A 13,782-nucleotide genomic window follows, 5' to 3' on the forward strand; every position below is an offset into this window, starting at 1 on the left:
GGCTGCTTGGTTTTCTGTAGCTAGGCATCTCTTGTCCTATGCTATTCTGAGTGGAAGTTCCTCATCTCTCCGTAGACTGGAGTTCCTGGGTCGATGAGAGGATCAGGGCACTGTGCCTGCTTTGGGAGGAAAGACCTTTCTTCTATTTTGGAATTGGGTCTAGAACAACAGGCATCCTCCAAAATCAAATGTATTCCTAAGACTTAAAAGTGCTATACATTCCACTGACCTTCCTCTCTGGCCTTCCAAAGACTGCCTACTAGGTGCTAGCCTTCTGCATTTGGAATAAGAAAGGGAAGCTGACACCCAGTGAAAGTGACATTTGGTGAGTTAGGCAGGGGAATGCACCCCCCCCCCCAGTAGGGTGAAAGGGGCCTTGAGTTTTTAGGGGCAGGCTCCAGTGCTTAGGACCCTCAGCTGACCAGAGGTTCTGAGGAAGCACAGGGCAACCATATGCAGCGTAGTAGACAGGAGGACCTAGGAGGGCTGCCTAAGAGTGAGCAGAAACATCACCAGGGAGCAGAAGGAAGGCTGTCATGAACCCTGGTTGCCTGAGCCCCGGGTCTTCAGCACCCTTGACAAGTGGGAAGGAGGATATGTGGAGCTGGCTGCCTGGCCTCAGGTCAGTCTCTGTCCTTTCTCTGGTTCCTCCCCTGCCCATAGCTCTGAAATCTGTCCCAGTGTGGAGCCAAGTCCCTGTGCAGACTCTGATGGTATGCCTTGCCCTCTACAGGACAGGGTACGCCCAGGGGTACTCTTGCATACCCTGGTAGCTGAGGGGCTAGACTTGGGTGCCAAGGGAAGTTTCTGGTCCTGTCCCTTGCTGAGAATTCAGTAGGCCCAGGGTTTTGTGGTCTTACTGTTTCCCTGCAGATCTGTGGCTGAGCCTTTCTAGTTTTCATTGTGAGATTCTATGGCTCTCCTGATTGGATGCACTTTGTTTTGCCAACCTGTTCCTTCTTTTGCTTTATTGGGACTTGTTGAAATACGGAGCGACGGGCTGTGTCCCGCCACCCGGCTAGCTTTACCCAAAATAATTACACGGAAACTGTATTCTTTTAAACACTGCCTGACCCATTAGTTTCAGTTTCTTATTGGCTAGCTTTTACATATTGATCTAACCCATTTCTAATAATCTGTGTAGCCCACGAGCTGGCTTACCAGGAATGATCTTAACCTGCCGTCTGTCTGGAGTGGGAGAATCATGGCGACTCCCTGACTCAGCTTCTTTCTCCCAGCATTCTGTTCTGTTTACTCCGCCTACCTAAGGGTTGGCCTATCAAATGGGTCTAGGCAGTTTCTTTATTAATAAGAAATCACTCCCACATCATTTGCCCTTTTTCTGTTTAAACAAAAAAGAAAGGCTTTAACTTTAACATAGTAAAATTACATATAGCAAAACAGTTATCAAGCAAGAATTACAGTTGTAATATTTATATCTATTTTATCTTTTATCATAACTAAGGAAAACTATAACTATCTATTCATTCTTCAACTCCATCAAAGACTCCAGAAGGATATAATACTACCTAAGTAAACAAGAAATAAGAAAACTCTAGAAATGACAGAGACATCTTGCTGCCTGGACAGTCACCCAAAGTTCTTTTGTATGGTTGGGGCATCCATCTTCAGCCTTTAGGCCCATAGTATCCGCCCTCTATGCATACCCCCCCCCCCCCGCCCCGCCCTCCAGTTCTCTGCTCTCCCTCTGCAGAGGCGCCTTCCTAGGCAACATCTTTCCCCATTACACCCTTGCCTGTTTCTGTCGAGAGCGAGGCCCTCTGCTCTCTAGAAGGTACTCACTGTGCAGGAATTTACCTGAACTCTCAGCCTGTAGAGGAAAGGAAGAATTCACTGAGTGAGTGGAGCTGCTCGCTAGGAGTCAGGGCTGCCTGGGACTGGAGCTTGGGGTTTCCTGCTCCCCTGCCCTCTGCCTGGTCTCTCAGTGCACCACCTCATGGTCTCGCGACTCTGGAAGGCATTGGCCCTTCCATCCACCACTCTGCAGCAGCTTTTCCTTTGCCGTTCTTTCTCCTTGGGGACAAGTAAGTATCACGCTGCCTGGAGTAGTAACATCCTTCTCACCCCTGTGTTCTCTTTGCAGAAAAGTTGTACGGTGACTTCTTGAGCTGGAAGCTGGAAGAAACATTGTCCCAGTTCCCTCTGCAGCCTGGGAAGGTGGCCACCTTCACCATCAACATCAAGGCAAAACTGGACTTCTCTTGCCAGGAGAATCTCCTCCAGGACCTGAGTGATGGTGAGCCTGTCCCAATGTCCATGTTCATACTGCTCTCCCATCCTGTCCCTTCGCACCTTGTCACTTGCTTGCCAGACATTAGGTCCAGCTGCCTGGACTTCTGGCCACTTCATTAGCTGCGAGTTACTGCGCATGTCTGTAGTGAGAGTGCTTTTCAGCCAAACTGGTTCTTAATCCCCCTCTTGACCGTTTTGTTGTCGTTTGTGGGGAGGACATCCTAATGTGTGAACGTAAGAATGGCCACAGTTTTCAGTGTGACCGCAGCCGTCTCGTCAGCTGTGATAAAATGTTCCCTCAGAGCCTTCTGGTTTGTGTAGGCAGCTGGGGCAGTGGGAATTCGGCACAGCAGGAAGACAAACTGATGGAGACGAATCTGGTGGCTCACAGATTCCTGACACCAAGTTATGAAGCCTGGTGGGGCATATGAGCCAGCTCAGGCTATTGTTGCAAAGATCCTGGGTGACAGGGTTCAACACCAGACACTGACTCCTTATGGCTGTGAGGCCTGAGGCCAGGGCTTTGGGTCCTTTTCCTGGCCCACAGATGGTTGTCTTCTGGCTGTGACCACACATAGTAGAGTTTCTCTCTCATGTTCCTTCCCTCTTTGTGAAAAGGCTGCTTCCCTGGATCAGGGCTCTGACCTCACGACATCGCTTACCCCTTCCACCTGCTCATAATGCGTCTGTAGTACAGTTGGTTTGGGTAGTAGGGCTTCAATGTGGCAATTTTGGGAGGAGGTGCCGATATTCAGCTCATATGACATTACTGGAGACAGTGTGCTTCCGTCCCAGAACTTAGATGACTGCCAGAACTCTCTGCCTTTGTTTCTTAACTCATGAGTGATGACAACCCCATTTCTAGGGCTGCGAGGATTAGTAGCTGCAAGATTCCCAGCATCTGTTACAGGAAGGAGTAGTTGGAACCCCGTAGATGTGGAGTGTAACTTAGATACAGCTTGCTTTATTTGGAAGAGCCCTGTAGGTGAAGAAAGAAAAGAGGGCCCTAAAGCCCAGAGCCCAGATCTCTCCGGAAATGAACTTTTCATCCTTCCGTGTATGTTGTGTATGTGCTTGTGTGTGCACATGTGTGTTCTGTGCACACATATAGAGGCCAGAGCAGGACTTCTGGTGGCCTTTTTTTTTTTTTTTATCACTCTCTGCCTTGTTCTCCTGAGAAGGGTCTCTCACTGAACTTGAACCTAGTCAGCGAGCCCCCGGGATCCACCTGTCTGCCCTCCAGTGCTAGAATTACAGCCTTAGTGTGGGTGCTGGGGAGCGGAGCTCAGTTCCTCATGCCGACACTGCAGGAATCTCCCCCACCCGACCAGCTCCTCAGCCCCGGGACTCCCTTCTGAGGCAGCCTCTTTCAGCTTCACTGTGCATTAGTTATGCTCCTGTGTTGAACGAGAGCAAGTGGAAGTTAAGGGCTTTATTCTTCTGTCATGAGAAACTGCCTCCTCACCTTGCCCCCTGTGAGTGTTCTCCAGCTGCCTACCGTTGGCCCATGACCTACTCAGTCTGCTCTGCAGGGCTTCTGCAGCTGCTAGCGCTTACCTAGTGGCTCTGCTCCTCAGCTTTGCCTGACCTGCACTGGATTGCGCAGATCTCAGGCCAAGCGTCTCCTTGCTGCAAGGCCATTCCATCCACTCAGGCAAAGACATTTTCCACTGTCCTTTTCCTCTGCCTTACCCTGTCACTCATCTTCTGTCTGTCTCTTTGCTTTGGAATAGAAACAAAGGCCTTGACTCCCTCAGCGCCCCCATCCCAAGGCCTAGGGTGTGAAGGGACCAAGGGTGTATGTGTGGATGACACATGATGAAGGACTCTTTCCCCTGCCCCTCCCTTGTTGTGGGGTTCCAGGTTAGGCTGCTGTTTATTTACTCTTGTGAAGATTGTGTGCCGAAAGACATCTTTAAGGAATTGTTGGTGATCCCAAGTCTCTGTGTAAAGGACACAGGAACCAGCCACCATGTGGTTTTATTGTAATGGCTGCTATGTAAAAATTGGCCTTGTAACTCTTTCTCAGCTCAGGCCACCTTAACAAAAACACCACAGACAGAGATGGAGCAATAGACATCCCTCATATAGTCTGGAAGCTGTCTGCCTTTGCGGTGAGGGCACTGCTCCCATCGGGGCCCTGTGTCCCATACCCCCACAGTGTGCACTAAGGACTTCGGCTGTTTCTGAGTCCATCACTTCCTTCCTGAAGTTTGCTCTCCCCACCCACAGTGTTGAAATGCCATTTCTGAAGTTCTGCAAGAAAGCTCTTCTTTATGTTATTAGTGAGGACAGGAAAACAAGTGTGGGATGAAGAAATGGGAAACGCCTCAGGAATTTAACTTATCAGGACGTGCAAACATCAGATAGCAGGTGGGGGGCGGGGAAGGTAGTGAGTGTCATACCTAGGGCTTCTGTTTTTGTGAAGAGACACCATGACCATGGTAACTCATAAACCTGCCCCGACAGGGACACATTTCCTCCAACAAGGCCACACCCCCTCTAATAAGGCCACACCTAATATTGCCATCACCTATGGGCCAAGCTTTCACATACAGTGAGTCTATGGGGCCGTTCCTATTCAAACCACCACAGTGGGGAAGTAAGGGATACACCCGCTTTGGGCTGGGGGTGTAGCTCAGTGCAGAGTACCTTGTCCAGAGGACACAGAGCCATGGACCTGATTCCTAGAACCATGACCTAAATCAAATCTGATAGATTTTCTTTCTTTTCTGTCTGTTTGTAACCTGCTTCACCCTGTTGAGTTTTCAGTAGTAGATAGAGGGATTTTTTCCACAAGGAGGGAGTTTACCCAGTCCTGAGTCTCCATTCAGATGCCCGTGGCTGTAGTGCTTGCCCAGACGGTGATCCCTAGAAACGTGTCCAGGCAAATCTTCTACCTGAGATTTGTATGTGAGACTCAAAAGTCAGGCACTAGATTGGCCTTCTGCAGCTGACTGCTGGCATCAAGTCGTCCCTGAGGAGTACAGAGGTCTCTTGGTGGAAACTCTGGCTCCTTGCGTTTGGTGGGTTGCCTGAGTTTAGTGTTCTGCAGATCCATTTGTTGACAATGCTGCATTCTTGCCTTTGTTTATAACAGGGTGAGGCAGTTTGGGATTTATCATCTGGGAAAATGCTTCAATCTTGTAAAACAATTAAATCAGCACGAGAATTACGGTTTCCAAGGGGTTTGCAAATGTAGGCTGACTTACTACCTGGTCAGTTGGATGCAGCAACCTGGTTATTAATGATAGCTGTCAGTGGCTGCTCAGGCTGTTTGCACAGCAATCACAGAACAAGGCAGTTCCGAGAGTTTCCCAGGTATTGTTCAGTCTTTCCTTGGAGGCAGCTGTAAGTTCAGTTGCCCCTGGGAGCCTGTAGAGGAACCCCTGTGGCTCTTAACTAGGTGGTCCTCAGAAACATGGAAGTGGACTCAGTTTCTTTTTCAGGCATGAGCTTTTCTTCGCTGTGGCTACTGAAATTAGATGCAGCTTTGTGAGCTTGCAGCAGTAAATAGAGACGCTGCACAGTTGGGGGCCTGGCCTTAGTGTGGGTAGCAGACAGATGGAAGAAGCTGATAGCTATGAGTGACATCAGATCTGTGTGTAGAGGCTGGACTTCCTGCTTTGTTATTGTCTTTTTACCTGGAGGCTGCTGGGGATTGAGTGTGGCGCCTTGAGTGTGTTAGGTAAGAGCTGCCTCACCGCAGTATATCCTGAGCGTTTGAAATAACTTTTCTTTAAACATTTTGAGACAAGGTCTCCCTATATTGCCTAGGCAGGCCTCCTTGAATCTGTGATTCTCCTGTCTCAGCTACCCAAGTTATTGGTGTCACAGTCCTGTGCCACCATATCTGTTCCTGTTTAAAATTCCCAACAATTCTAAAAGCATATTTTGTTACTATCCCTGATTTTTGTAAAGAAAATGGGAAAACTCTGTCGTTGGAGGAGGTTGAGGAATACTGCAGTCCAAGGCTTTGTGTAGTCTTTAATCACATCCCAGTTCGGAGACAGTGGGGGAGCGAATGTAGACACATACAAGGTAACCCTGCATGTCAATCACAGGTGCATTGGGAGTGGTAATGAAACCACAGCAGGAGGACCTGCTCCCAGGAAGGACATTCAGAACTACCAAAGGGACAGAGAGAATTATGCTTGCATTTTCTTTGATACGGTTCAGGGCAGAAAAGATGGTGTCAATGTAAAAATAGAAAGTAAACACATCAAATTATTTAAAACTAGTGCTTTCGGTGAATGGTCTGTGGGTCTTCATTTCTGTTCTTGTAGCTTTTCTGTAGGTTTGATATTTTTCAAAATAAAAAAAAATGAGGAGAAAAGTTGCTGCCACAGAATACCTCTTTGGTCTGTTGTGTTTTGATTTTGAAAGTGAATTCTCAGAGCCAGTGACTTCTTGAGTCTATGGATTGTGGGGCAGCACATCTCCCTCCAGGGTTAGAGAAGTCAGCCTTCCAACCAGAAAGTGCTTTACAACAACCAGAAATTTCTGATTTCTTGGAATGTTAAGTTTATGATGAGAAACCTTGGAAGATGGTGATACACCGCTGTCTTAGATGTTGTGTGTCTTTAGGTTGCCTAATAAAGGAGACCAAATACATACAGAAGAGCCAAATACCCTTAGGAAAAATATGTAGCTAAAGCAAGCATCGGGGTTCTCTGGAGACCCCAAAATATGAGCAACTTCAGCAAAACCGCTGACATCTGAGAGGCCTGACACTCACACGAGAGGAAACAGGACGATGGTAGCTGGTGGTAGAGACCAGCAACCCCTGAGTAGCCTGAGGCCACTCACTTGCTCAGATCTAGGATAGCAGCTGGAACATATGTACAGGGCTCTCGTATGTTCCAGGAGCATATGTGTGGAAAGTTCTAGAATAAGAATGAGGACCTGGAGGAGAAGCTGCAGGAATCTGTGCGGGACGACATAATGAAGGGACAAGAGGACATATCTGTACATGAGCAGGCACCATGCCCCTCGGTGCAGAGCATGAACTCCCGTGGCCAGCACCCCATGGAACAGAGAAAAAGATGTGTGTGTTTATTGGAGTCAGGGTAGCTGGGAGCCATCTCTCCTGATGGTTCCTGTCAACCAGTTCTGTTAAGGTGGCCAACGGGAAGTATCAAGGTCAAGTCCTATGCAGCATTACAGTAGAAACCCAGGGGGCAGAGCAAGAGTTGGCATGTCTTGCAGCATGCTGGGGTGCCTGCTGAAGATGTGTACGGTCCCTTCAAATCAGCTAACAGACACCAAGAAACAATTCGAGTTGGAAAGAAACGTAATTCCAAGTCAGAAAAATCTCAACACTAGGATGGAGAGAACTCAGGAGAGAACTCAAAGGTCAAGCAGAGCTTTTGGTCTTGGGTGAGTGATGGGGACACAGAAGACGAAGGTGAGGAAAACGGAGAGAGAATGAAAAGGGGAGATGGTGGGAACATGACATTTTTAGATGACACAGAAGACCTACCTCAGTGCACATGCATCCCTTATGCATGCATCCTCATGGATCACCTGCCGTGAGACACTAGAGCAGAAGGCCACAGCCTGGTAACCAGAATTCCAGAAAACTTCCTGAAGTGAAAGTCAACCCTTGAGATTTTTATCGAACAGCACACTGTGTATGAGCGCACTGACCCAGGGAGCCTGAGACGCTCTAATACAATCACTAGACTTCAGGCCAAAATGGTGATTTATGAAATAATGGAGATCTGATTATCACTGGACTTTTTCGACAGGGGCAGTATCTGTCCAGACAGATAATATGTTTTCAGATGCATGTGCAGTGAAATGGAAGCCAGGATTTTCAGGTCCAGATCCTTCAGACTCAGCAATCAGGGATCCGGATTAATTGTCAGGATGCAGGAATGTAGCATTATGCTCTCAATGTTTACATCTTGAAGATTCTGTGATGGAGGACTGGCAAGACAGCTAGAGAGAGAGTGTCACAAGGACTGTGAGCATCAAGTACCAAAATCCAGGAGGCATTAGATGGGAGAGTATATATGTGCTATGTCATGGCCACTGGCTCTAACAGTGTGCTGATGTGGGATTCCCCTCTGTATGCTGTGAATACCATTGGTTAATAAAGAAACTGTCTTGGTCTGCACAGGGGATAGAGGTAGGCGGGGAAAACTAAACCGAATGCTGGGAGAGAGAGAAGGGTGGAGTCAGTGAGAAGCCACGTGTCCCCTCCAGAGACAGATGCAGGAACTTTATTCAGTAAGCCACAGCCTCATGGCGCGATACACAGATTAGTGGAGATGGGTTAAATTAATATGTAATAGTTAGCCAATAAGAAGCTAGAGCTAATGGGCCAAGCAGTGTTTTAATTAATACAGTTTCTGTGTGATTATTTTGGTTCTGGGCGGCTGGGATAAACATGCAGTTCCCTTAAAACATTGTGCATATACCATGCTGATTTAAAAAGGCAGGGGGAGAGAACATTGTGTGTTCAAGTAATTTTTAAGCTGATATCAGTAATTATATTGTTAGGATTAACATTGATATTAATTACCCATAAGAGTATATTATTGTGAAGTAAAGTAAACTTTTTTACTACTCAGCATTAACTTTTTTAGTGCGTTCATGTGTATGAGGGTACACATGTATGTATATGTGTGTGTGTGCTCACCTGTGCACATGTATTTGTGCATATGTGTGTATGCTCATGTGGAGGCCAGAGGATATCATATGGAGGTCATATCTCAGATGCTATCCATCTTTCCTTTGCTTTTTATTCTTTTGAGATAGGATCTCATTGTGTACCTTTTGCTGGCCTGAAACTATGTAGACCAGGTTGGCCTTGAACTCATAGAGATCCACCTGCCTCTGCCTCTTGAATGCTGGAATAAAGATGTATACCACAGTGCCTGGATCGTCTACCTTTTTTTTTTTTTTTGAGGTAGAATCTTCCACAGGCCTGTCATACCATGTAGACTAGGGTGACTAGCCAGTGTGCAACCAGCACTGAGATTACAAATACTTGCTATCTTAGTTAGGTTTCTATTCCTGAGATTAAGCACTGATCAACACCAACTTAGGCTGGAGAGATGGCTCAAGAGTTACGAGTCTTGGCTGATCTTCCAGTGGACTCGTGTTTGATTCCCAGCACCCGCATGGCACCTCCCATCCATCAGTCACTCCAGGTCTAGGGGATTCAGTGCCCTCTTCTGACATCCATAGGACTTAGGAGTGCATGTATTGCATGGACACACAAGTGGGCAAAACACCCACATACATTAAAACAACCCCCACCCCACACCAATCAAAACCCTAAAATCTTGGGGATGAAAGGGTTTATTCTACCCCGCAGAATACAGACTATCATCAATGGAAGTTAGAGCAGAAACTCAAGACAGGAACCAAGAGACAGTAGCTGAAGCAGGGACCATGAGGGATGCTTCTCATTGGCTTCAGTTTGCTTTCTTATACTTCCCAGAACCACTTCCCAGGAGTGATACCAACACAGAGAACTAAGCCCTTTTACATTATTCATCAACCAAGAAAACTCCCCACAGGCTTGTGGACGGGCCAGTCTGGTAGGGGCACGCTTTCAGTTGAGGGTCCATCTTCCCAGGTGACTTTAGTTTGTGTTAAGTTGACAAAAATCTAACAAAGGCACTTGATTTCACATTTGAGTTTTTATGTGGATTTTGGGCATTGAAGCCAGATCCTCATACCTGCACAGTCTGCTGACAGAGCCATTTCTCCAGCCTCTGACATGTGTGTGTTGGACATGTTATGTGGGGGTACATATGTGTGTGCATGTAGAGACCTAAGGTGGACTGCTCTTCACTTTGCATACACGGATAGGGTTTCTCACTGTTTTCACCTGCTCTGCAGACAGCTTGTTCTGGAATTCCTTGTCTCCTCCTGTGTGTTGAGATTATTGGCAGTCTGCCGTGCCATGCCTTCAGTGTGTTCTGAGGATCCAGACCCTGTGTCTCACTTGCTCAGCAAATGCTGTATCCACTGAGCTGTCTTCCCAGTCCCTCATAACCCTTTTTACCTCCATCATTGGAATCTGGTCGTGAATTAGGATTTTCATGCAAAAAACAGAAGGTAACAGATTTAAGGATATGAAATCGAATAATAGTCTTGCAACTTAGAGTTTGAATTGAATGTATTAGTAAGAAATAATGAGTTATTTAAAAATAAATCAGTCAATCTCTTTGTCATGCATCTCCCTTCCAGCCCTGTGCTCTGGTCAGCTCAGCAGCGATGGGCTGTGCTCAGCAGTGTTGGGCACCCCTCACCCTTCCTCCTGATCAGAAGAACAATGTTTCTTAGAGAAGTGGTTAGTTCTGGGTCGGGAACAGGAAGTGGATCAAGAAGATCTGGGAACATCTGGAAACCTAGAACAAGGGCATGATCAGAGGGGACCAGCACTGATGTGGTACCAGGGACCATCCTGAAGAGGCCGCCTGGCACCCAGGAGCCAGCAGCTTGATCCCGTGTTTTAGTGAGCGTGTTCTAATGCTATAGGAGGCAGCTGCTCAACTTTGGAGAGTGATGGGGAGCCGAGTTGTTATGTGAAGGCCATAATTGGTACTGCTTGCTCTCCCGTCCTCTTCTGTCTGTGTCTGGAGACTGACAGCTGTCAAGGTGGCTTCCTCCTAGTAGAACTATCTCAAATAACCATTGGAAATGGGACGGGAAATTCATCTTTGCAGTTCCAAGGCCATGACTGGGTGGAAGCAGTGCCCATGTGACAAAGTAAGACACAGCCACACAGAATACTGTTGCTGTTGGCAGAACACAGTGCTCCTGTGCAGTAGCATTGTCCCTAGGTCACACACCTGAGGCGGAGGGGTGCCCAGCTCGGACTCCTGATGGGACCAAGAGGGCAGGAGCACCATTAAATACACCAGTGGAATGTAGCATCCCGTTCGGGCTCCTGGAGACCCTGCTGTCAAGTGAAGGGACTCCCTCACATGTGTTGTCAGGGGGGAAGATGAAACTGTGGACATGGAAGGTAGTGAAGGTGACACTAGGCTGTGAATGAAGGCCTGGCATGGTGGCATATGCGTTTAATCCCAGCATGCGGGAGGTAGACGCACGGTGTGTTTTGGGCCAGCTAGGGCTGGACAGACCAATCCTGCCTCCAAACCAACAAATGCATGATGCTCGGGAGCACACCTTGATTAGGTCTGCTTGGTTATGTATACCTCTAGTCCTCTGCTTAAATCTAAGCTTCATGTCATTGCCCTGAAGTTGGATTTGTTGGGGGGATGGCACACACACACTGGAGCCCTTCTTTCTTCTACCCAGTGTGGTGTTACTGCATGATCATCTTTTTTTCTGCTTTTCACTAAGAAATTGTAAAAAAAGATTAGGATGGTCATTTGTTAATGTCTTACACACACACGCACACACGCGCACACGCAACGCACGCACGCGCACACTTCAATGAGACAAGAATGAAAGGATTTGAAATGAGAGAGACTGAAACACCGGATCTGAGGACGAGTGGGTGCAACTACACTATAGTGTCCGCGACTCTGTGTTTAGGGAGCGGGGAGATGAGGACAGACGACTGGGACCCACTCTCAAGCAGGCACATGCTGACCTTGGGGAAGGAGGAGGTTATGGTTTATGTAGCCGTGAGGCAAAACAAGCCTGTCTGCTGGCTGGCAGGGTCTTAACTGTTTTTTTTCTGAGGGGAAAGAGAGACATGATTCTGCTCTTGGTCCTGAGTGTTTGCGTCCTCAGAATTTATTCAGCTATACGTTTATTTCATGATGTTGTCTCCATTAATGTGACAGTTCACAATATAATGTTTTGAAGGAAGGAACGAGGTAGACATATCTCTGTCATGATACTTTTTGCCTACCAATTGTCTTTCTCATCTGATCAGATTGAAAAGTTATTTCTGCACTGAAGTTTTTCATAAAGGCAGTGAGGATCAAGCCAGGCTGCTGCATGTCCCTCTCTGCCTGAAGGACATGTTTGTGTTCAAGGTGCTCTCAGAGGGATCGATACATTAGCCTTTGATTTTTATTGAAACTGATGCTGTGGGTGGAAACAGCCTTTTGGGGTTGGCAGGTCTCACAGGCAGTGGAAATGTTGTCTGCTTCTGTTTTCCTTCTGCATTAATTATTTAATTCTATTTTACTTTTCTCTGAGCTTTTTGGCTCTTGGTTTTATAAGAGAAATGTCAGCTTTCCCCGCCGACAGTGTCTGTTATACCTGATAATTAAACATGGCATTTCAGATTCAGTATGGAAAGGGGTGAGTCTTCAGCTTCATGGAATGGAGTGGGCTAGAGATGGCATCTCGTCTAATCCATCTGTTTGACAGAAGAGGAAGCTGAGTCTGAGAAAGGTGGACGATCTGTCCAAGGCATCACAAGGCAGTCCTGGTGTCATGAGACAGTGCTGGGCCCTGCGCGTGGGGGTGTTAGTCTTATTGCGCCTCCCGTGCGCGTGGGGGTGTTAGTCTTATTGCGCCTCCTTCCCCAAGAGAGCAAACAGAGCAGTTTCTAGATGAGTACTGAGGTGAACACTGTCGCCTCACTGTCTGAGGGCAGATGGACAATGACCCTGTCCATGAGGGTCATCTTCCCAGGCACCGTATGAGAGGGTGAAAGGGTGGTGAGCCTTCTGCTGGTGCCTTTTGAGAAGGGCCCATGACATGACTGTGGTACAGAGTCATGGACTCTGACCTGCCATCTTGTGGGGGACTGCATGTTGGGTTACCACAAGGCTCCCCACTGGAGAGTACTAGCTCACTTCCCGAGAACTGAACACTAGATTGGGTCTTCTCACTGTACCTCCTCTCTGAGCCCCCTTCCTCTCAGCAAATGACCTCTTTTTTTAAAAATTGTTTTTTTATTGAGCTATAGATTTTTCTCTACTCTTCCTTCCTCTCCCCTCCCCTTCTACCCTTTTCCATGATCCCCATGCTCCCAGTTTACTCAGGAGCTCTTGTCTTTTTCTACTTCCTATGTAGATTAGATCCATGTATGTCTCTCACAGGGTCCTCTTTGTTGGCAAATGACCACTTTCAGAGGCTAGCAGAGGTCACGTGCAGGTGCAGTCTCCTCTTTTCCACATGACATGCATGTTGTTCTTCATTCGTTTGACCCTGGCAGACATGTCTCTTGTTTCTCTTCAGTGTCCTCCCTCTTCCTCTTGGCCTCGGGCAGCATGCTAAGTGTCTTTATTCAAGTCATTGCAGATACCTGGTCACTCTTCTGCCTTCCACGAGCCTTCATCTTCTGCCAAAAGCTTAGTTTTTTTCTTCAAAGCAAGGCCTTTGCAGTTTGGGCCCATGCCCTCTCCTGCCTTATTTCTCCCTTGCTGGGTCCTTCCCTAACCTCTTGCCACTGTTCTGAGGCAGTGTCTTATGTCTGATGCTGCCTTTGGTGATGGACCTGCATTCATGCTCTTCTCTCTGCTTTCCAAGCCAAGCTCTAGTTACCCCCTCTCCAACTCTTGTGGGTTGCTTTAGTTAGGGTTTCTGTTACTGTGAAGAGATGCCATGACCACGGCAACTCTTACAAAGAAAACATTT

At 47.4% G+C, this 13,782-nt stretch overlaps 1 protein-coding gene across 4 annotated transcripts in view; it reads left to right on the forward strand.

Moving 5' to 3' along the window:
• Positions 1-13,782, forward strand: part of Trappc9 (trafficking protein particle complex subunit 9) — a 429,432-nt gene that overhangs the window by 114,677 nt on the left and 300,973 nt on the right. For all 4 annotated transcript variants that reach the window (XM_041672442.1, XM_041672444.1, XM_041672443.1 and 1 more), the window contains one exon: positions 2,105-2,257. In XM_041672442.1, coding sequence (XP_041528376.1) covers positions 2,105-2,257 — 153 coding nt within the window. The remainder of the gene's footprint in view (positions 1-2,104; positions 2,258-13,782) is intronic.

The sequence above is a fragment of the Microtus oregoni genome, unplaced genomic scaffold (assembly GCF_018167655.1).
Source record: "Microtus oregoni isolate MIOR12 unplaced genomic scaffold, Mior012 000022F_ref0000154, whole genome shotgun sequence".
In the NCBI taxonomy this organism is placed as follows: Eukaryota; Metazoa; Chordata; class Mammalia; order Rodentia; family Cricetidae; genus Microtus; species Microtus oregoni.